This window comes from Polyodon spathula, chromosome 14, assembly GCF_017654505.1.
Source record: "Polyodon spathula isolate WHYD16114869_AA chromosome 14, ASM1765450v1, whole genome shotgun sequence".
NCBI lineage: Eukaryota > Metazoa > Chordata > Actinopteri > Acipenseriformes > Polyodontidae > Polyodon > Polyodon spathula.
Genome location: NC_054547.1, coordinates 8,455,555 through 8,477,422, shown reverse-complemented (window position 1 = coordinate 8,477,422; position 21,868 = coordinate 8,455,555). Strand labels below are relative to the sequence as shown.

General features: G+C 37.6%; 1 protein-coding gene across 2 annotated transcripts in view; it reads right to left on the bottom strand.

Moving 5' to 3' along the window:
- Positions 1-20,962, bottom strand: part of tnn (tenascin N) — a 31,978-nt gene extending 11,016 nt beyond the window's left edge. For both annotated transcript variants that reach the window (XM_041271453.1, XM_041271454.1), the window contains exons 1-6: positions 20,817-20,962; positions 8,478-8,928; positions 7,907-8,281; positions 4,075-4,338; positions 3,393-3,575; positions 2,880-2,969 (exon numbers count right to left, since the gene is read on the bottom strand). In XM_041271453.1, coding sequence (XP_041127387.1) covers positions 2,880-2,969; positions 3,393-3,575; positions 4,075-4,338; positions 7,907-8,281; positions 8,478-8,862 — 1,297 coding nt within the window. In that variant the 5' untranslated portion in view covers positions 8,863-8,928; positions 20,817-20,962. The remainder of the gene's footprint in view (positions 1-2,879; positions 2,970-3,392; positions 3,576-4,074; positions 4,339-7,906; positions 8,282-8,477; positions 8,929-20,816) is intronic.
- Positions 20,963-21,868: the final 906 nt, after the last annotated feature.

Sequence of the window (21,868 nt, the reverse complement as noted above, 5' to 3'; positions counted from 1 at the left end):
ATGAAGGAACACCCCTCAGGAAGCATTCTCTAAGACGGAGTTGACCACCAGATACAATATGAATCAATAAATGAATAAATATATATTACTTGTCATGACGCACGTGCATCAACATATAAAATGAACTGAATAAGAGAAAAGCAATAGGCAAGTGTATCTAACTGTCGAACTAAATTACACAGCACACCTACACATGTTATAAAATGCAGCAGCAGCTCTTGATTAATTCTGAATACATGTACAAAAGCAATATTCAAGACACCCACACAATTATTTACAGAATGGTGAAGCACTTTGGCAGAATGGGAAACATCAAATTGCTTGGTGACTTGTGTCTGATTCAGGTTTTTTCAAGAGGTCGAACAATTTCCAGCTTTTTATTGCAAGAGAAACAGCGGCACATTTTGCCATGTGTTTACATGCCATTTTGTTGTGATGAGGTGCACTCGTGAAAATCAGAATACAAAACGAGGCAATGATAAATAACGGCGGTTCTGGAAAGGGTTAATAAACCAATCAATATGCTTCAAGACAATGGCAATAACAAGTCGCTTTTGAAAAGACTGAATAAACTCTTTTAATTTGAGTTTGATGATAATGAGTTATCAGGTTATAAAACAGTACTATTTGTAAATGAATTGTTATCGGTGCCAAGAAGGTGTTCTTTTAAGTGAAGTTTCTGTTCCTTTAGATGGAGCATTTACAATGGAAAAAATCTGTTTCACCACAAGGGTGTTCTCTTAGTCAAAGCGTTCTCTTAGGAGGTGTTACTATATAATGCTGCAAATAAAGCTCCATAAACAATCAGTATTTGCACAAGCACAGTCATAACAAATTAGCAAGTCTTTAAGCCTTCTCAAATAGCTATATTGGAGAGAGAGATTAGCAGTACAGCCTGTGGTGTGTAGTCTCCAGGAAACGACAACTTTGTAATGACAAACTATTTAAATTGCTGGTGTACATTCACAGTTTGACCTGGCTGAACACTGTCAGGGTATCATGTTCAAGGGTAGAAAATGTTCTCCATCATACTTCACCACACATCACTGCACTAAAGCATGTGCAAATTTACGGTTTGACAGGGATGAGCACTGTCAGAATATCATATTCAAGGGTATGTTTTTTTTATGTTTTCCATAAATTTTTTGCCCCACCTGCTTTCGATTATACTTAATTCAGCCACTATATTGAATTTGAATCAACTGGATCAGCAACCAGCAAGACATTTAAAACAATCACATAATCCTTTGGCGGTGATCAGTGGAGCAATAAGTCATTTTATTTGGCATGTATAAATAGCAGTATATCCTGTTAAAGTATATTATATCAGCCTACTGTTCTGGCAACCGAGCAATTTACAAATGGTCTTCATTAGCCCGACAGTTTGATTAATCAGCCTACTGCTTGCATAAGCTTTTTACTATGTAATTGACATCATTACGAAATCTGCTCAGTCCCCTGTCGGTGAGCTGAGATTAAAAATCTCTAAAACCACGAATGTGAATGAACCAGGCTCTTTTGCACTGTGGTTCAGATGCTTATTTGCAGTGTGTGGGTTCGCCGGTGTGCACCCAGTCTCCGGCCTCTTATGATTACATCCTTAAAGGAGGATAAGGTTTCATGTAACACCATAGATGGCTTTTTATGATAGTATCTAATGAAGTGTGTTTTAGTGGGAGCAAGTGTGGTAAAGTATGATGGAGAAAAGCACAAGCATGGTACAGTAAATGAGAAACAGGACTTGCTTTGCATAACAAGAAATATGTTGTGCAACATATTGGTTTGGATAGCAAATAGTTATTTTTTTGTATTCTTTGCAGATGTTCATCTTTCATTATGTCAAATAAAAACTCTAAATATATAAACATGTGTTTACTTATGTGTTTTATATCTTAAATAGGAAGCAGCAAGTCCACTGGGTTGGCTTGGTTCAGCTGTTTTCATTCCCATTGACTAATGTCTGTCTGTAAATATATATATATATATATATATATATATATATATATATATATATATATATATATATATATATATATACTGTGGCAGGGCAAAGCCTGTGATTAGCCAGTTCGTGATTATTGCAAACAAAAACCCTGTGCTGAAGGACCATCTACAGATTTAATTAATTGATTAAATTATGGTTAATTCAGAGATGGTCACCGATATAAAAACCTGCAGCTTTTGTTGTTGAGGGTGGGGTGTTCAAGAAAAGGAACATGAGGACGAAACGGGAGAAAAATCCAAAACGAATCTGAGATTAAAAAAACAAGCAATTGCTACTCGTGCTGGGTATTTGTTCGGATTTTGTGTTTTTGTTTAAATATTTATTTTGGCTCTGTGGCCAGTGTTTTTGTCAACCTTTTAATTTTATTTTTATTTCAATGATGCACAAGAGCGTTTTCACCTGAGTACCTGCCTGTATGTGTTCTCTGTCCAGAGGCACTGGAACTAGGTGTGCTGGGGGGTGCAGAAGCACCCCTGGCATTGCATGTCTTCCATCATATAAAGAGGTTACTGTTTTGTTCCATGGCTTTAAGCACCCCCACTTTAAAAATTGTTCCAGTGCCACTGTCTCTGTCAACTACTGTATTTGGTCTGGGAGCGTCATTTACTCGGCTACCCTGTCACAATAATCCAAACATTTTGCTAAAATGTTAATATGCTCAGTCTGCTAACCATTCTGCATTGCACCCTGTGGATGATTTTTAATTTTAAAAGAAAGCGGAAATCACTTAATATAACATCTGAAATGATTGTGTTTTTAATTTATAAAATGTAAGTGGTTTAAAACTTACAACTGCAATGTGCAAGTTGCTTTATTTTCAAAGAAACATTGTGAAAATGAGTTCAGTACACAGCCAATGTGCATTGGATCTCACCTGTTACACCGTTAACTGAAAACGGCTTCCCCTCTATATCTTCCTTAACTGCCTGCACTTTAATCAGGTATAAAGTGCCAGGTTGAAGATCTGCAAACAGTAAACTCAGCATTAATTTCAAGTCATAAATGGTTTGGCCTCAATATAAGTTCTAGTGGTTCTAGTTATTTCTTTATGTTAGGATAATTACACTAAAAATCAGCTAAGGTGCAACAGCTCCTAGAGACAGAGAAAACTAGAGCTACATGTTTTCTTAAAGCAACCAAAGATAGTCCTTTCATTTGAATGATGGTGCAGCTTTGTGGGTACTGTTAATGCTGTACTTGCAGCTGTACAGACTAAAAGACTACCAAGCGAACTACCTTTTTTTTCAAAATGCAGAGCACACACATATATTGAATACATTGTAAATCCATTGTTTGCTATAGCCATATTTATATATAGCAATGAAATCACAGCAACAGTAAAATACTGTCAAGAACAACTTAGTTTAACGTTAAAATTAAAAGTCACCTCTGATGATATAGCTGGTTTTTGCTCCTTTTGCCTTTTGAACCCTGATCTCATTTTCCTGACCTTCTGGGTTGACAACAGTTAGTTTGAAAAAATCTACTTCAGTGGGAGGGTTCTTCCACTCGACATGGATGGAGTCCTCCATCTGAGAGACCACATTGACACTGTCAATAGAAGATACCACTGCAACGAAAAATGTGATATCAAAGTAAGTTATATTTTAAAATATGAATAGAGACATTTATACTATTCCGAATTACCAGTACAATTATGGCCAGCCTAGAGGGATGTGTGTTAATGGCTTCTAATATATCACATCCTCACATATCTCTGCACAAAATATACCGTATATAGATCATTTTTTCTTTTCTTCAAGAAATTGTTTAATTATTTCTATCAATTTAGAGCAAACAACTTCCAGTCAGTATTTTTTACATTTTTTTGTAAGCCAAAATTTCTGAAACCACCTTTTTAAAATAGCAATAGAAACTCAATGGGTTTGTATGTATGCAATTATGGGGACTATGTGTAAAGTTTCATACAGCATCTAAGAAAGGAAAATTACATAATTATTATTTGGACAATTAAAATTATCCCATGAGACTTCATATATCACACTACAATGCAGATAGCACTGAATGCAAGATAATACAAGGCATTCGTTATGATATAAAAGGGTTACCTGTGCTGGCTACCAAATTGCTTGGCTCACTGGAGATATACTTTATGAATGTGTATAAATTGATGATGTAAATGACACCCGAAGTCAGGCCGGTGATTAGGTGGGAGTTCTTGGTCTTGGGCACTTTGATCTGCTTTATTTTCCCTTCTGCCCCCTCTGGGTAATAGGTGAGAAGATAGTACTCCGCACCAGGTACATAGTCCCAGCTCACCAACAAGGATTCTTCAGAAGCTTTCACTAAATGGAACTCTTTGGGGCCGAGCACTGCAAAATAGGCACAATAAGCGGCTTTAATAAGAAGGTTGGTCTATTTTAAAATAATGGGCATTATTCAAAAATGTTTTTAAGAAATGTTTTAAAAATTATATATATATTTGTGTGTGTGTGTGTGTGTGTGTGTGGGTGTGATATATATATATATAATATATATAATATATATTAGATATATATATAGATATAAGATATTGAATATAATTCCCGTCAAACGTTTGTAATAGAATCCAAGGGCAGTTTGCAAACATTATAAGCCAGTTGAAATCATAGTGATCTGTAAAACAGTTGAAAAGGGTTTTCGGGAACTGAAAACTTGATTTTATTTAAAAAAAAGCTTTTGTTAGATGTTGTGAATGGGGCACAACAACCATCTATAGTTAGCACAACAAAGAATAAACCCTTCTGTTTAATTTAAAAAATCTGTATTGTTCATGTATTTATTAGGGTCCAACGTGAAAGTAAGTTTGTGAAGTTATGAGTTCATCTAAAAAGTAAATAAATATTTATTTCGATTAAATAGATTGAAAACCCTAAATGTGTTTTTAATGTAGAGTTTAAAGAAGTTTGTAGCACAGATCAAAATCAAATCAATTGTTTTTTTTGTTTTTGTTTTGTTTACAGAAAATATTTTAATGTTGTCCATCTATGTTTTTTTTTTTGTTTGTTTTGGTTTTTTTGAAAAATATATTAAAAATCGAAATATTTTATCCAGACTTCTTTATTGAGTTTCTGCCTAGATCCAATGGAAAACACCAGCAACAGACTTTTCAAAAACAAAATTAAATCATGGTGACAGGCAGCAAAGGGAGGAAGAAATTTCCATTGCGATGTTATTCTGTGGCTTAGGAAAAAGTAAAGAAGAGTAGGGGAGAACTCCAGGCACAATATTAAAGAAACAGAAATGTACAAAAGTTAAACGGAGACTGGTGACCACAAAAGTGAGGAAACTCTCTGAAACAGGTTAGAGTGTTCTACACAGCTAGGAGAGGAAGCCACATGCTTTCCTTCTAATCGGAACCAGGCTTTTCCATTGAGGTGCACTGCTTATTCAGTAGGTCTACATTTCCATTACTCAACTCGTGCCTTTACATAAGTCTGGGTAGAGATTGCGCTGATTAGACATTTTTGTCCAAGTAGTCTTTCAGAAACACAGCTGAGGAGAATAATGTTTCTGAAATTTCACAGGCAGACGAAGTGCAGGTTTAACTTAATGACACCCGACAACGGGAAAAGACAAAAATTAATAGTAGCCATGGAAAATCAAGATTTACAGTATGTTCTTAACAGTGTTCATCACAACTGTAAAAAGTAATTCATTTTTTGGACTATTAAATGAAATTACAATCAATATGGGAAGCTTCTGGTGTTTTATTTGCTCTGAGTATGATAGTATGGAAGCTGTGGCACAATAAAGACTGGTACAACCAGAAGCATTAAATATACTGGCAATCTATAATTATACAAAACATCCACCATTTTCACATAGACTACTTCACTTTAAACTTTCCAATTACTGGTGCCCCAGTTATTATCATAAAAAAAGGTTTATTCAACTAAGGACGCAAATTTGCTGGCTCAAAAAATGTTTAAACCTGAAACGTGGAAAACTTTGGAAAACTTTGAAGTGAGGCCGTCCAGCTCTCATAGCAGTTAATGCACACTGTTGATGCTGGTGAAGGTTTTTATTGTTTCCCTTTCTTTACTGTTCATTAGAAGTGGAATATTAAACTGCTTCAGCTGTGTTATCATGTGTGTCCCATTAGTACTGTAAGAAGACCACATAAGAGAAAGAACATTTGTAATGAGTAACATACTACCTTCTTCAAATCTGATTTGCTGCACACATTGCAATCAGAGGATTACCCAAAGGCATGTCTGAGGCTACTGAGGCATGAAAACGGACGTCACATGTTGACGGTGCTGATCTGGGGTTATAAAGAACTGGAATCTTGAGAAGCCAAAAGAATTACAGAAATGCCTATTTCTTCAAAATCACGAAACATGAGGATAATTGTTTGTTTTTTAAATTAAAATCCATTTGTATGTTTTTTTTAAACTGCTACCTATTGTATAACTAAATAGATTTTGATTCTGGTTACATTAACTTTGCATTGCTGGTTGATTAAAACATCAACACCACTCTGATTTGTGTTTAACCCTTCTCGGGTATTAAGTCATCAGTAGTCACTCGTTAATATGGGGGCTCTTATTGGGAAATCTGCACAAATCAACTGATTTCAATATGTCTTGAACTGATCAAAATGAATCTAAATCCAACAAATCAGATTCCCATGCATCTGCACCCTTAATAAAATCCAAACAGTATACACATAGACACAGCTAGGCTGGGAGGAGTGGCTTGCTTAGGAGTTGTGGGTTATCAAAGCTGGCATACCACATTTGATATTGGTATCAAAGGATACTTTATAAGGAGCTGTGCATTACTAGTGACCACTAGCCACTGTCCAAAGTGACAAAGCCATTACCCACCTTTTTGCATAATAACTTTACCTAGACAAATTGTTAAAAGCTCTAGTGCCCCACAATCATGCTCAGTATTATAACTTTTAAAATAGTATTGCTTTCTATTTGTAATGTACATTCTTCAAAGCCTTATAGACATGCTTCTGCTAAACACTAGCAGTAATAAGTAATTAGGTTACATATTTAATGTTAATTAAGTTCTATCTATAACTAGTCATCAGATACAGCAGCTCAAAATGCTTACATTGAATGTGAGTGGAAAAGGAAAAGAAATGTCAGTGTGCCAGTCAGCCCATGTCTATAAGAAACCTGATTTTGTGGAAAAGTAATTTTATCCTCTAGAGCTCATTTTAAAATATATGTCAGGCTAGATCTTTCTACAAAAGACAGAGAGCAACTCAGTTGGGATCTTACTTAATTAAAAAGATAAATTAAAGGCCTCTGCCATTTAGAATTCTTCTGAGATTCGCGTGTTGTTGACTTTCATCTCAAGAAATAAGCAGCAAACAGGTAGCCTGAGGCACCACACTGCCATGTCAGGAAATGGTAACAATCTTGAGAAATAAACAACTCAAGCAGCACCAGGGGAGGGACATTACAGAGATAGCTCCGTACATTTTTTTGTTAAACAATGTAAAAGTTTTTTAGAAAGGAGAGCTAATATCCTAATATAGCTTTGACTCCGATCACCATACGTATGACTACCATAGCAGATGCTTAGTTTCTATCAGATAAAATATCAATTTGCCTTGATTGTTTCCTTGAATTATTGTTTCAGTTCCAGTTTTGTGTTCTACTTGTATTGCCTTTTGTGATTAAAATCAAATGAATGTTATTTAGTCTCCAGCTATGGCAAATTTCACTGTGCTGCTAATACATGCTGTACATTGGAAAATACATTAAATATAATATACACATGTTTAGGTTGAATAAACATATTTTAACCTATTGACCTCAGATACATAATGACCAACTAACTATCCAAATGTTAGAACTGTAGGAAATCTTCCAAACTTGCATCTGGTGATGACCACATATACATGTGAACAAGTAAACATATCTATGCTGGCTTTACCTTGGGAGCAGTTGTCCCCAAAAAATCCTTCCTCACAGATGCAGACCCCATCATCGCACTCCCCATTGCTGCTGCAGTCGTTGAGGCAGGTACGCTGGCTGCAGTCCTCGCCTGTGAAGCCGGAGAAGCACTGGCACATGCCGTCCACACAGCGGCCCTTGTCGCTACAGTCATTGAGGCAGAGCTGCTCGCTGCAGTCCACACCAATGTAGCCCTCATAGCAGACGCACTTGCCATCCACACACCGCCCATTGTCACTGCACTCGTTTGGACAGCTGCGCGTGGAACAGTCCTCACCCTCCCAGCCCTCATGGCAGTCACAGCTGCATGTATCCCGCTTGAAGGACCCGTGCCCACTACACAGACTGGCCAACCCTATGGAAGAGGGTTAGAGTTAATCTCAGCAGCAGTGCATCACTGAAAATTCTCTTTCACTACTCTATTACAATACTTCATACTTCAGGAAGACTTTGTTTCTCTAACAGTCAATTACAATCACCTTATTAATTTGTATTGCATCTTTGGAACTTTTTTTTTTTTTAAACAATGTCATGCAAGTCAATGATGTCACCTGCTCCACCGCCACAGCAGCCTTGGGAACACTGGTCCTTCAGGTAGGTCACCTCCTCCTCCAAGCGGTTCAGCTTGAACAGCATAGACTTGAAGGCCTCTGAGGCTCCACAGTCACACTTGGGTGTCTGCAGCCGGATGTTATGTTTGAAGACCATGTTGTTGTCTGCATTCAGGCTTACAGGAGTGGCCACTAGTTCAGTACCCTCACCATTGGCTGGGAGAGAGTCCAACTCCAACTTGCAGTCAGAGGACTTGGGCTGGTCAATGTTATAGATGTGTCTGAAGGTGATTTCGTGGTCTCCTGTCTGGTCTGGGGCTGGTTTGTCAGCAGTGCAGACACACAGCGCCCCCAGCAGGAGGAGAGGTCTAATTGATAGAGTCATTATAAAATAGTGCGGAGTTGGTTATGTTGAAAACAGTCCTATTTAAAAATAAATAAATAATCCTTCCTGAAAAGAGAACATACAAACATTAAATTTCATGCCATACTTAACTAGATAGTGGACTGTTATTCATTCATTACAAAATAGCTGTCATCAAAATCCCTCTAAAATACCCCTTTCCCCATTCCAGACCACTGCTCTAAGTACTCAATGAATCAAATGCATACTGTATTGATATAAAACATCAATGTTATCTGCTGAGGTTAAAAAATGTAAAACAAGTTGAGCTTAATTGAAGCAACACAGCACCATAAATCAATTAGTTTTCAGTCTACAACAGGGAACTGCACTTTCACAACAAGGCTGGTTTAGAACCACCACAGATTCCATCAAGGTAAACCTTGTGATCAAACATGGGATACCCTCTATAGTCCTATTTTCTAATAGAATTATCACTCTGTCTTTGAACTTGCCTTCACATTGATGTCTGCTGGCTACACCCATATGAAATAAAAGAGACCCTTGGGCAGGGACCTTATCGATGTTTCATACATAAAAGTGGTCTATCTCCTGATCTATATCAGATGTTGTTTGTAGGGCTGGATAAGTGACTCATGCGTTAGCATTTCCTGAACTGAATCAGACTTCATGGTTTCTTTTTTTTTTGTTGAGTTGTATGAGCCTGTTGATGCCAGGGTGATTTGTTTCCCCAGTTACAGTATTGTAATCACAAGGATTGGCTGGTGAAATATAAAATGCAATACTCTGATATTTATTCATATCAGTAGGCCTGGCTAAAAGAGAATTTGAATAGGAAAAAACTTTGGTAGAAAATTTTAAGTAAGAAAAATCTTATATGTGCAGATTCTCTAACCAAACAGTATACAGCCAGCCTTACATTATATAAAATTGCTCACCAAAGTTACATACGGCGTGGAAGACTTTTACGCAAAAATAATTGCCTAATGACAGTGATGTCATCTAAAAAAAAATCTAGGGGGAAGTACAATTATATACACAATCAAAAAGGTTATTTAAGAAAAGACTAAGAAGATTCTTGCAATTCTGCATTTTAATTAAGCTCAGAGGTCAACCGGAGGATTTGAGAAGTCTTCTTTTTTCCTTTACAAAGGGGGTGTCGCAATTAGATCATGCTTTGGTTTCTCTGTTTTAATTATGAGGATTTCTGGGATAGGTTTGTGATGTAGCAGTTTATACAGTACACCCTCACTATAACGAACCTGCTGGGGCCCAAGCCTTTTGTTCTTTATATCAAGAGGTTCGTTATATGCTAAACTGTTAATGAAGTTAATGAGATGATATTGTGAATAAAAGTAGAATTACATGTAAGCAGTATTCTGCCTTTGCTTTATCCTATTTGTGAAAGAATTAAAACGCACTACAAAAAGCAAAAAGCCGGAATTGAAGCTGAACTTTTATTCAAAATCAATCTGACATGAACGTTTCAAATCTTAATCCAAAATGCAATAATACCAAACTGAGCTTTTATTCCAAATCAACACGACATGAAAAGTTTGACATGAAAAGTTCCTCAATTTTTTTTTCTTTAATCAATTTTGCTTTGCCGCATGGTTGCTGAACAAGCCAAAACACAGAATGCTTTTTGACACCCCATAATCACGTAAAGACAGAGATATGCCAGTGTTACTCCATTTTTTAAACGATCAATAGACAAAAGAGTTGACTTCACTGCCGAGGTGGCATCCCCTGTCTACAGACTAGGATGTTGACAGTGTGTGTTTATATGATCTTTGTTTCTTTTTTTTTTTTTTTGGGGGGGGGGGGGGGGGGGGGGGGGGGGGGGCAGGACCAGGTTATAGCTGAAGGTTTGTTATAATGAAGGGCGTTATAGCGAGAGGGTACTGTTCTGTAAGACTCGACTGCTGTGGTTTGCAATATTTATAATGTATCTTTCCAGTCTACAGGCAACAAATGAGGATATTGGGTGAAGACTGGGATTGGGGTTTGCAATAAACTGGCTCACATTGGAGTTTGCTTATTGTTCCAATGGCAGTAGTTTGTTTTCCACATACATTTAAAGTAGTTATTTAACAGAGATGGGTTGGCAAGTTGTTGCCTACTCAGTAGATAACCAACTCGGAGCACAAAAGTTGTAGCACAACTTTATCCAGCACTATCCAAATGGCAGTGGGTTGTCGTTTAACACGCTGCATCAATAATGTACATTGCATCAGTCTGGTACTTCCTCATCTAGGTCCTTACTGTCTGGAGCAGTTCAGTATCTCTAGCCTGCCATTAGATTTCTGGAAAAGCCGTTTAAATTATATAACTTTTACAGAGCAAACTGACAGAGGTTACAGCAGGATTCCCAATGCATAAATAAAGTCACTGTGGAGAATCTTTAAAATGTGCCTTTTTGTGAGTGCGAGTTTAAATGTGGATATATTTTATATGATTTGGCATAAATAAAAATGTGGGTTCTGCAATTAAAATCACAGCTTTCTACTTTTGGGGAAGAATATACATTTTAAAAGCGTTTGTACTTTATTAAAAAAAAAAAAAAAAAAAAACTGTACTGGATTTAGGAGATCTGGCCTCATTGTTTAACAGGGTTTGCTAGTCATGCAATGAGGGATCACACGGCCAATGTATGCAATGCAAGCGCCGCTTCCCAAAACTTTCAAGGGGAGTCAGCAGTTAAGGATGACGTCATCAGCAGACGTTTCCACACCTGCGAACCAGAGATGATCTAGCGGGCCTACGTGCTACCGTTATGGAGGACACGGCGTACAACTGTGGATTTAAATCTTACCAAAATCAAATTTGCAATAAAATGGGACACATTGCACGGGCTTGCAAAGTGCAGAGACGGGCTACTGCATCTCCGAGTTTTGGATCGTTTCAGACAAATACCGGTTACCTAAAAATGGAGGGCGTGCTCGAGCCTGCACCGGCTGTTGTTACAGGCTCCAATGAAGAAATCGACACAGCAGATTGTGAGAGTCTGGAGTCTGGACTTTTTCAAACAGAGACTGGGGTGTGTGAGCATGTAAAGCCATACTATGTCTTCTTAAAATGAATGATGTGCTTACAAGAATGGAAGTGGATACGGGTGCAGCAATGTCTGTAATGTCTGAAAAGTTGTTTAAAAAAAAAATTTAAGGGAGTGAAACTATTGCCAGCCAGACATCGTTTACACAAATACACTGGACAGGTACTTGAGTTCCTGGGAACTATGCTAGTGACAGTTAGCTGTGGGAATCAGGTGGCTAAACTAGAGCTGTTGGTATCAAAAGGGAATGGGCCAACACTCTTGGGCAGAAAATTGATTTGCAAAATTAAATTGGACTGGTCCAAGGTAAACAGTTTAAATGATGCTGTAGGAATTATGTGAAAAATACAATGCTCTCAAGGATGCTGTTAGTCAGCAACTGCAAGCCCTGGAGCAGGAGGGAAGTATGTCTTCTGTAGCACACAATGAGTGGGCAGCACCCATAGTGTGTGTGTGTGTAAGTCAAATGGGGGTGTTAGTATAGATTATAAGGTCACAATCAACCCTTGGTTAGATGTAGATCAGTATGTAAAAAAAAACAGTTTAGCAAGTTAGACTATCAACAGGTGGCACTAGCTGAAGAGTCCAAGGAATACCTTACTGTTAATACACATAAGGGCTCTTTAGATACAACAGGTTGCTTTATGGTGTGGCTAGTGCACCTGCAGTGTTTCAGAGAATAATGGACCAGGTTCTGCAAGGTATATAAGGCATTATATGTTATCTAGATGACATATTGGTTACTGGAAACACAGATGAAGTACATTTGAAACACCTGGAAGCTGTGTTGAGTTACAGATGTGTTACAAGACCGCGTCACTTACCTGGGTCACAAATAGTGAAGGTATAAGCCCACTCCCGGAGAAAACAAAAGCCCTCACTGAGGCCCCACCCCAATAAAATGTTAGTGAATTGAGATATTTTCTATCTCTACTGAATTACTATATTAAATTCATTCCAGATCTGTCTACACTGATTAAGCCAATAACACAATTGCTAGAAAAAAGTAGAAATTGGGAGTGGTTAGAAGCCTATTACGATGCTTTTAAAAAAGCAAAGAGGCAACTGTCATCTAAGTAAGTGCTGGTTCATTTTGACCTAGCATTGTCAGTTACACTGGCATGTGATGTCTCACCAGTAGGGGTAGGTGCATTGATTCCTCATGAAATGTCGGGTGGTATAGAGAGGCTATTTTCTTATGCTTCCCGCACACTGACTAAAACAGAGTGTGGCTGAGGCATTAGGTATTGTAGTTGGGGTTATGAAATTTCATAATTACTTATACAGAAGAAAAAGCACTTAATAACTGACCTACAACCCCTGTTAAATATTATTGGTCCAAGACAGGAGTGCCTTCATTAGCAGCCAGGAAGCATGCAAATGCAGATGCACTGTCCCGCTTGCCTCTAAAAATCTATTCACCTGGGAGTAATCCAATTTACAGAGTGGCATTTCTGGATGAATTGCCTATATCAGCTAAGGACATAGATAGGGAAACAAAAACAGACTCCCTGTTAACCAAGGTTAAGCATTACACTTTAACTAACTGGCAACACCGTGTTAGTTGAATTGAAGCGCTTTGCAAACAGAAAAACTGAATTAACTGTGGAAGGGGATTGTGTGTTATGGGGTTTTAGAGTTATTGTGGCGAAGGTATTGCAACAGCAGTTGCTGGGCGAGTTGCATGATAATCACTGAGGAATAGTTAAGATGAAGGCCCTAGCTCAAAGCTATTTTAGTGGCCTGGCTTAGATGCAGAAATTGAAGATATGGTGAAGCCATGTGAAACATGCTTAAGTAGCAGGAATATGCCTTCTACAGCCCCTCTCCATACATGGATGTGGCCGGCAAGACCATGGCAAAGAATTCAGTTTTCAGAATTCACTTTGTTGAAAAGCTTAAATAAAGGTTTCTGGTATCAGATTCTCATTCTATACAACCACAGAAAAAAACAATTGAGGTTCTGCAGAATTTGTTTGCCTCATATGGTCTCTGATAACAGACCACAATTTATTTCCCCTTATCACCCAGCATCAAATGGTGCTGCAGATTTACTGGTGCAGAGCCTTAAGAGCTCCAGATAAAAGTGCACATTTAGGGCGGTCCTTGCAGCACTGTGTTGCTAATTTCCTGTTCAGTTATAGAAATACTCCACATGCCACAACAGGAAAATCACCTGCAGAATTGTTTCTGAAAAGACAAGTGCACACTAGACTGTCCCTGATTAGACCAAATGTAACAAGTGTAATAGAAAGTAAGAAATTGGGAGAGTATGAGAAATAAAACAGTCATCAGACAAGACCTATGAGAAAATTATCTTCAGGACAGGTGGTACTAGTGAGAAATTACATTGGGGGAGAGAAGTGGTGTCACGTTCTGGTTAAGCGAGTTTTGGGTCCTGTAACATACTTGGTTGAAGTAAATGCAGAAATGCAGAAAAACTCATGTCAATCAGATGATTGAGAAATGCACCCAGGAATTAGTTTGCTCAGACTGGGACAAGTTGGGTAAACAACTGGAAAGGGTACAATAGCTGGCAACAATTGTCGTCCAAAAAGAGTAATCAACTCTCCTGTTGGATTAAATCTGTAAAAAAAAAAAAAGTAACATAGAAGGGACGGATATGTTGTGTTGTAATTCAATTGGTTATTGTTATAAATGTGCTCTACGGCATGTGCATACTGTGCAAACTTCTGTATTGGCAAATGCATGGTTGCCAGCTGGATTATATTTATAAATGCACGGAACGCAGTTCAGGCAGGAGTTGTACTGCCGATGTGGAGCTATTGTAAAGCATATTTGGGAATGGTAGTTTTGGTCTTGTCGACTCCTTTCAGTACATAACAGCGACCGATGTGACCTCGCAGGTTGGTGGTCGTCTTCTCTTTCAGGGCACCAGGGTTACATTCATAATCTAGTGGTCCCTTCAGATTCAAAGACGGCCACCAACAATACTTTTGGGAAAGTATACCAAAGCCGTCACGAGGGAGCATGAGCAGAGACAGCAGACGAGGGACATCTCGAAACCGCAAAACCAAAGTTAGTGGTGTGAGCATGCAACTAGCCGCAGTACATATGTCGGATAGTGAGGCTCCTCTAAAGAGGGCCCATGATGTAGCCACTCCTCTTGTAGATGCACGGCTACCCACCCAGATTGGGGCAGGCCGGCATTTGTACATGCAGACAGAACTGTCCACAATCCAGTGAGACAGCCGCTGTTTTAAGAGGGGTTGACCCAGGGTTCTTGCACCATAGCAGATGAAGAGTTAGTCAGACTGACGCAGAGCTCTTGTTTTGGCAACATAGCATCTCAATGCCCGTACCAGGCAGAAGGAGTTTAGTCTCTGATCCTCCTCCAAAGAAAATGGCGAGCGAGGTGAACCATTCTCAGTTCCGCCACATATATGTGCATAGATGTCCAGCGGACTCCTTTGCCTGCCCAAGTCCGAGTGGAGGAAATCACTAGTCTTTTTTTTTTTTTTAAGCTGCAAGAAAAGACAAACGTAACAACAAGCTGTTAGTTAGAAAGCAGTCTGCAGTGCAAGCAATGCAGACTGGTGAAAGACAGAAGACAACGAAGTGCAGATGTGCAACGTTAACATCTCAGTTCAGAAGATGAGTTTCTGACTCCAGGGAAGCAAGCTGACTTCCAGCAATATTTAAAAAATATTGCAGGTCAATTCCAGAAAACTCGAGAGAGAAAGATCTTTCATACAGTCTCAGTCATCAACTGGTTTGGTTAGTACTTTACCTTACTGCAATGAGAAGCAAAAGAGGAAGTGAGCTCCGTGGAGTGACTGTTTGTTCCCTCGGAAGGCAGGACCGAGGACGTCACTCCCCAGAGGGGCCTATCGTCGGCTCTGATTTAAAATGCTCAGCAAATACCTATCTGTGTCAGACATTTCCCAAAAGTATTGTTGGTGGTCATCTTCGAATTGAAAGGGAATAATAAATCTATGCGACGTGTTCATCCTGGTGAACAAAAATGATTAGACAGAGGAGCATTGTATTCTCCACCCGTTAGGACGAGGCTGGGAGTGAGATGGTGGTGGTTGGGGAGGAGGTGGTAATTCGAAAACACGGCAAGACTGAGTTTGCGAAATAGGTATATGCAGTTGTAGTCAAAAGTTTACATACCCCAATGTAAATGTATAATTTTTAGAAAATTTTTGAATAAAACAAAGAATTTTAGGAAGAATCTTTTGAGGCAGAAGTTTTGCTCTTGTGGATGAGTAAAAAGTTACAAGAAATAGATGTCTACAATTATTTATTTCAGCAATGTTTTTGGAAAACTCCAAAAATGCTAATTCAAACGTATTCATGCTCTTTGATGGTATGATAGTATTGTCTACAAGGTGCTAGACATTTCAATATTATAATGCAGAATAGTTCTAGAAAAGTCTAGAAAATGCTGGATTGTAGGTGAACATTAGAGTATAAAAGGGTTAGGCATAAGAAGATTGCTGTTATTACCAAGAAGTCAATATGGGAAAAAGTAGCTATCTGAAGACTTTAGGCAGAAAAATTATTTATTGTCATAAAGATGGAGAAGGATACAAGAAGATTTCCAAGCATTTGAGTATCCCAATTTCAACTATTGTTTCTATAGCAAGAAGTACAAGACTCATGGTACTGTCACAACGCTCCCTCGGTCTGGGAGAAAGAAGGTTCTTTCACCAAGAAGAAGTAGAAGAATTGTGAGGAAGGTTAATAACAATCTGAGATTGACAGCCAAAGATAATGAAAGTGAATTGGCTGCAAGTGAGACTGGGGTCGCACGCCAATTTAAAAGCCAGCAAATCACTAAAGAATCATGCCAAAAGCTCACTGACAAATATCCTAATCATTTTAAATAGGTTATTATTGTTAAAGGTGCCTCAACTAGCTATTAATTTTATTTTCCTTGTCAGGGTATGAATACTTTTGAATTAGCATTTTTGGAGTTTTGCAAAAACATTGCTTTTTTGAGAAATTTCTAGAAATTACACATTTTCATTGCGGTATGTAAACTTTTGACAACTGTATATATGTCTGTCACAAAGAGAGCCAGAGTGGGTGGAGTCAGACCAGAGCCAGGAAATAAACAACAAGAGGTGTGGAGTTTGGTGGAGCTGAGCGAATGGTTTCGCTCAGCATTTAATAAATAAACAGAACAGAAAATAAAAAGGTTGTAACAAACAAAAATACAGGACACGGCACATTCGCCAAAACAAAAGAGACAAACAAAACGGACTATACAGACAAACACGGTGAGCTGATTTAACGATTATTATTATTATTATTATTATTATTATTATTATTATTATTATTATTACTACTACTACTACCTCCGTCTCCAATCCCGTTCTCCACTCACCGAACACACAACCTTGAGTATTTGAAAACATGCTGCTTTTATGCAGCTTGTACCGAGACTCGACTACTAATCAATCATTCAATTGGAGTCTCGGTACAACTGCACGTGAAATCATAAAGTGCAATTCCCCGTCCTCACATATTATTACATTTTACCTGCACGTGAAGTGCTGTGGAATTCTCGTGCCAAAATACAAATATACATTTTAAGCACTTGTTACACAGACCCGTTTATATCCCTTGTACCGATGTCTACACACAAACATTAAAACACACAACAGATAACACAAAATACACACAGGGCCGGATTTCGCATTACAAAGACCACCATATTGCAAAGAAATACATCACTTTAGCTTTCTAGCTTCCAATTTACCTCACAAAGACTCTCTTATCCAAGTTGTTTAACTTTACTTTTTTATAACGATATATTAAACTTTGCATTTTTACCCATAATTTTCATTGACATCTGTTTACTGAATTCTTGCATAGTTTCGCTTTTTACGAAACATTCACTTAAATTTGCTTGTTGAGTTTTCTAACACCCCCCAAAGGAAGTTGTAGCTGTATGGACACCAGCTTCCCACCTTTGAAACCTCTTTCCCACTATGTCAGTCAAACAGGCATACTTGTGCTATAACGTGCATGTAGTTTACATGGCAACAACATTTTAAACATGTAAACACATGTTTGTAATGCAAGATAAATATGCATCTCTTTAACTTGATCCTGATTTTGAATATGTGTTAGCATGTGTGACAGAGAGCAAATGAATCCTCGTCAACAATCTGCCTCCCGATCTGTGAGGACACTGTATAACAGTGTGCCCCATTCTGGTTGCTTTGACAGTTCATTCCAGGGTCAGTCAGAAGCCGGTCATCCAGGAAGGGGGCGGAGTCACAATACCAGAAGTCCTCGCCTTAATACGGTTATGGTTTTACAAAAGGACCAGGAAGGAATACATCTACACCCGGATAACACTTCACCACTGTTCACCATGCACTGTACTTCACCACGTACACTAATAAACACTCACTCTGGTCTTGTGACTGTGTTTGTGTTTCGTGTATTATTCATGTTGCTTGTTTATTATTTTGGGACTGTACCCCATGGTATTACCTGTGTGATACACACCTTAAAACAGGTTCAACCAATTTGCAACCAAATGAAAACATAAAAGACACAGGAAATGAATGAATAGACTATAAATACTGAGTAGTCTGTTAACCTTGCACAAACTTGTCAATGCAAGCTTCTAAAACTGTGTTTTACATGTCGTCTGAAACATTTAGTCAGTATTACAACCATGCATTGTGAAAGCAATTATATGTCAATCAAAGTAACTGATACAAACTGCAGTTCCAAACTAAACATAATAAACAACGTTGTCACTTTAACTGGGTGCCAAACCACTCCATCTTGATAAGGTTTAAATGGTATTGCTAACTGAACATTTTAATGTAAAATGAAGGGTTCAGAGTTAACTGTAAGCCATTGTTCACATCTGCTACTAGTTTGATCAGCGCTTCCTGTGCGTCCTTCTAGCCTCCATTGGCTTTTCTACACAGCAGCATGAGTGAAGGAGTGAATTGGGTTAGGGTCCCGCAGTATTTGAAATGGAAGTTTCAGACATCAAAGTCTAGAATTCCAGACTCTAAGAATGTGCACAGATCTATATAATTATCAAACAAAATAATGTGAAGTAAAAAAATGAGAAAAGATCTCCATAAACTTGAATTGTGCATTATAAACCTAAATGAATTTATTGCATTTTAAAAGCGATGCATTATATGTGAGTTTCATGAATATAAAGTATACTATTTTACAGAAAGTTTACTGATCCTTTATATATTTATTTATTTACTTTTTAGTCCCAGCAAATGTCTATCAAGGAAAAAGGCAGTTAATTAATATCCAGTAATGGCTTAGAAATGAATGCCCAGTAAATATCAAGGCACAACTTGTCTTTCACTTGTTTTGCAATACAGACCATTGCATTTACTATAGTATACCAGGTCAGACTCAAACATGCATTGCCTTGTTTTCTGCCAGGCTTCAGGACACTGTATTTCTGTGAAAAGCAATCTATACAGTTGCAGCAACAATCTTTTCCTGATCCAATAACATTCCAGATAATCGTCCTGTTTGTATGTATTTGTTTCTTTACAAGAGAACCTGCAGGTTCTTTTTTTCACAGTAAGCCTGCCGAGGTTTAAACACTTAAGAGGTAACGGAAAAAAAAACAAAAGCATAGCCTTTTATTAAACTAGACAAAGTACAGCTGTGGCCAAAAGTTTTGCATCACCTAGAACTTTAGGATTGAGACATTATAATAAAATAAATAATTAATTAATTAATAAATAAATAAATAAAAACCTGTATGAACATAATCTGGATATTTTATTTAACACTGTGTAATCAAAGAAACTAAAGAATGATGTCGCAAAAGTCTGCCGGAAGCCACAATAGTAGTACAGTATTTCATGTTACATTTCGAAATGTCACATTTAAAAAAATGTTGCCTGTCTTTCGTTAAGTATATAAAACTATAATGCGGTATGTAATTCAATGTTAATGTAACATTATTCAGCAGGTTTCATTCGAATTTATGAAGCAAAATTAGTTAATTCTATAGGGTGATGCAAAACGTTTGGCCTTAGCTGTACTGTTTTATGAACTTTCATTGAAAATCATTGTGAAATATGAAATACAGAAGTACTATATACAGTCAAATACACACCATAGCTATTAAATCATGTCTCATTTTTCATTGAAATTGTGTAGTGTGACAGTTTAGAGATTTGCCACCTTAGTTCAAATCAATAGCAGATTCCTGGATGAACTGTCAATTGCTAGTTTAATACTAGTCTTTTCAGATAACAATTGCCAATCACTAATAAAATGTTCCATAGAAGATTAAACAATATAGCCTATAGAAAAGAAAATATTTGTCTTGACAAAATAATGATGCCTCTATGAGTGTACAGTAAGTGAAGTGCTATCTGTGAGTGTACAGTAAGTGAAGTGTTACGTGTGTGTGTACAGTAAGTGAAGTGCTTTTTATTTTCCTGGTTGTGGGCATGGTCATGCTTTGTCAATCCTTCCTTAAAAAAAAAAAAAAAAACGAATTCTACTTTCATGATATTAAAAAAAGAAAAAAGTGTTAAGATTCTATCAGTGATAGTAAGAGTACCCAATACCTCATGAAGGAGAGGGATATTTGACAGCTGAAATGTAATGGTTTTTTCACGGGTGCTGTCAATTGCACTTTAACTATACAGTTCACATTTAATTGAAAAATACTGTAACTGTAGAGTAGTTGTCCTGCAATGTAGCTACACTGACAGTACTGACCTGTATTGTATTGCACTGAAATGTACTTGTATTTTGTAGTTAAATATAACATAACTGAACCTCCATCCTACTAAAACAATAAATATAGATAACTCAAATAATTCTAATGTATTTGTCAATCTAATTGAAATGATTGCTATGATGTGCCATTTCCCCAAGGTATCACTTAAAATGACATAGAAACAAAAAAATTGATACATGCCTTCCTTACCTTTTTAATATATTCTGACAAGCTAATCTTCTCCTGCTGCAAGTTTGAACTGTTGTGTCTTCTCAGAGCAGAAATCTATAGACACCTGTTGCCTAACCAAGGTCTACTGGCTTTGGGATGAGTTTCCCAGCCACTGTGTGCTGCTTCCAGCTTCTCCCAAGAGTTTAAATCTCCTTCCCTTCAGCCTGTGGCAACCAATGGGAACTTTGGGTGTGTCCTCTGCCCTTTAATGAAGGAATGAAAATAAGGAGAGATAATGAGAAATTCCTCTCTTTCTGTCTGGAACAAATCACACACCAGGTCTTTTGCTCTGCCTTTTTCCTTTTTCTTTTATTTTTAATTTTTTTTTTCGGGGGAAACCATCTGGGTTGTTTTTCTTTTCTTTTTCTGTTTTTTATTGTGCTGCCACAGAAGCAGGATATAGCTCCTGCAGTAGTTAATTTTAAAATAGACTAATTTAAAAAAATAAAATAAAATAAGCACTAAAATGAAACTGTTTGGATATATTTGGGTTGTAGCACTTTAAAATAGTTGCCTGAAATGTATGTGAATACTGTACATTAACTGATATTCCTTTTAATTTCTTTACAAAACATGTGGTCATTATTTTAAGGTGCTCTTATGTGGTTTGTTTTTTTACTAAACACTACAGGTTACATTTTTTACAGTGATAAATTAGATGTAATTCTCTCCCAAGAGACAGCTGTTTTAGAGCAATTTAGTTGTATCTTATTAAGCTGTGCTAAAGTGGGTACTTAGCAAGTCAAGATCAGACCAGCAGTTCTCATTCTCACGATAAATGTAAAAACTGTGGGACATACAGATGGACAGGCAGACAGACAGACACCGGATTCTGGCTTGATAGCTATTTTTGTTCTCAATCTGCCTGCATCTCCCCAGCCCCCATAGCCTGGACCTCACTCAGTGATGAAGGATGTTGGTGCTTGACGCTGTCTTCTCCAATTATCATTTTTCTAACTTACTTCCTCTGATTGTTTGTTTTCTGAGGCAGTTATGAAACTGTCAATTTCCCCTGCCAATTAGAGCTGTGA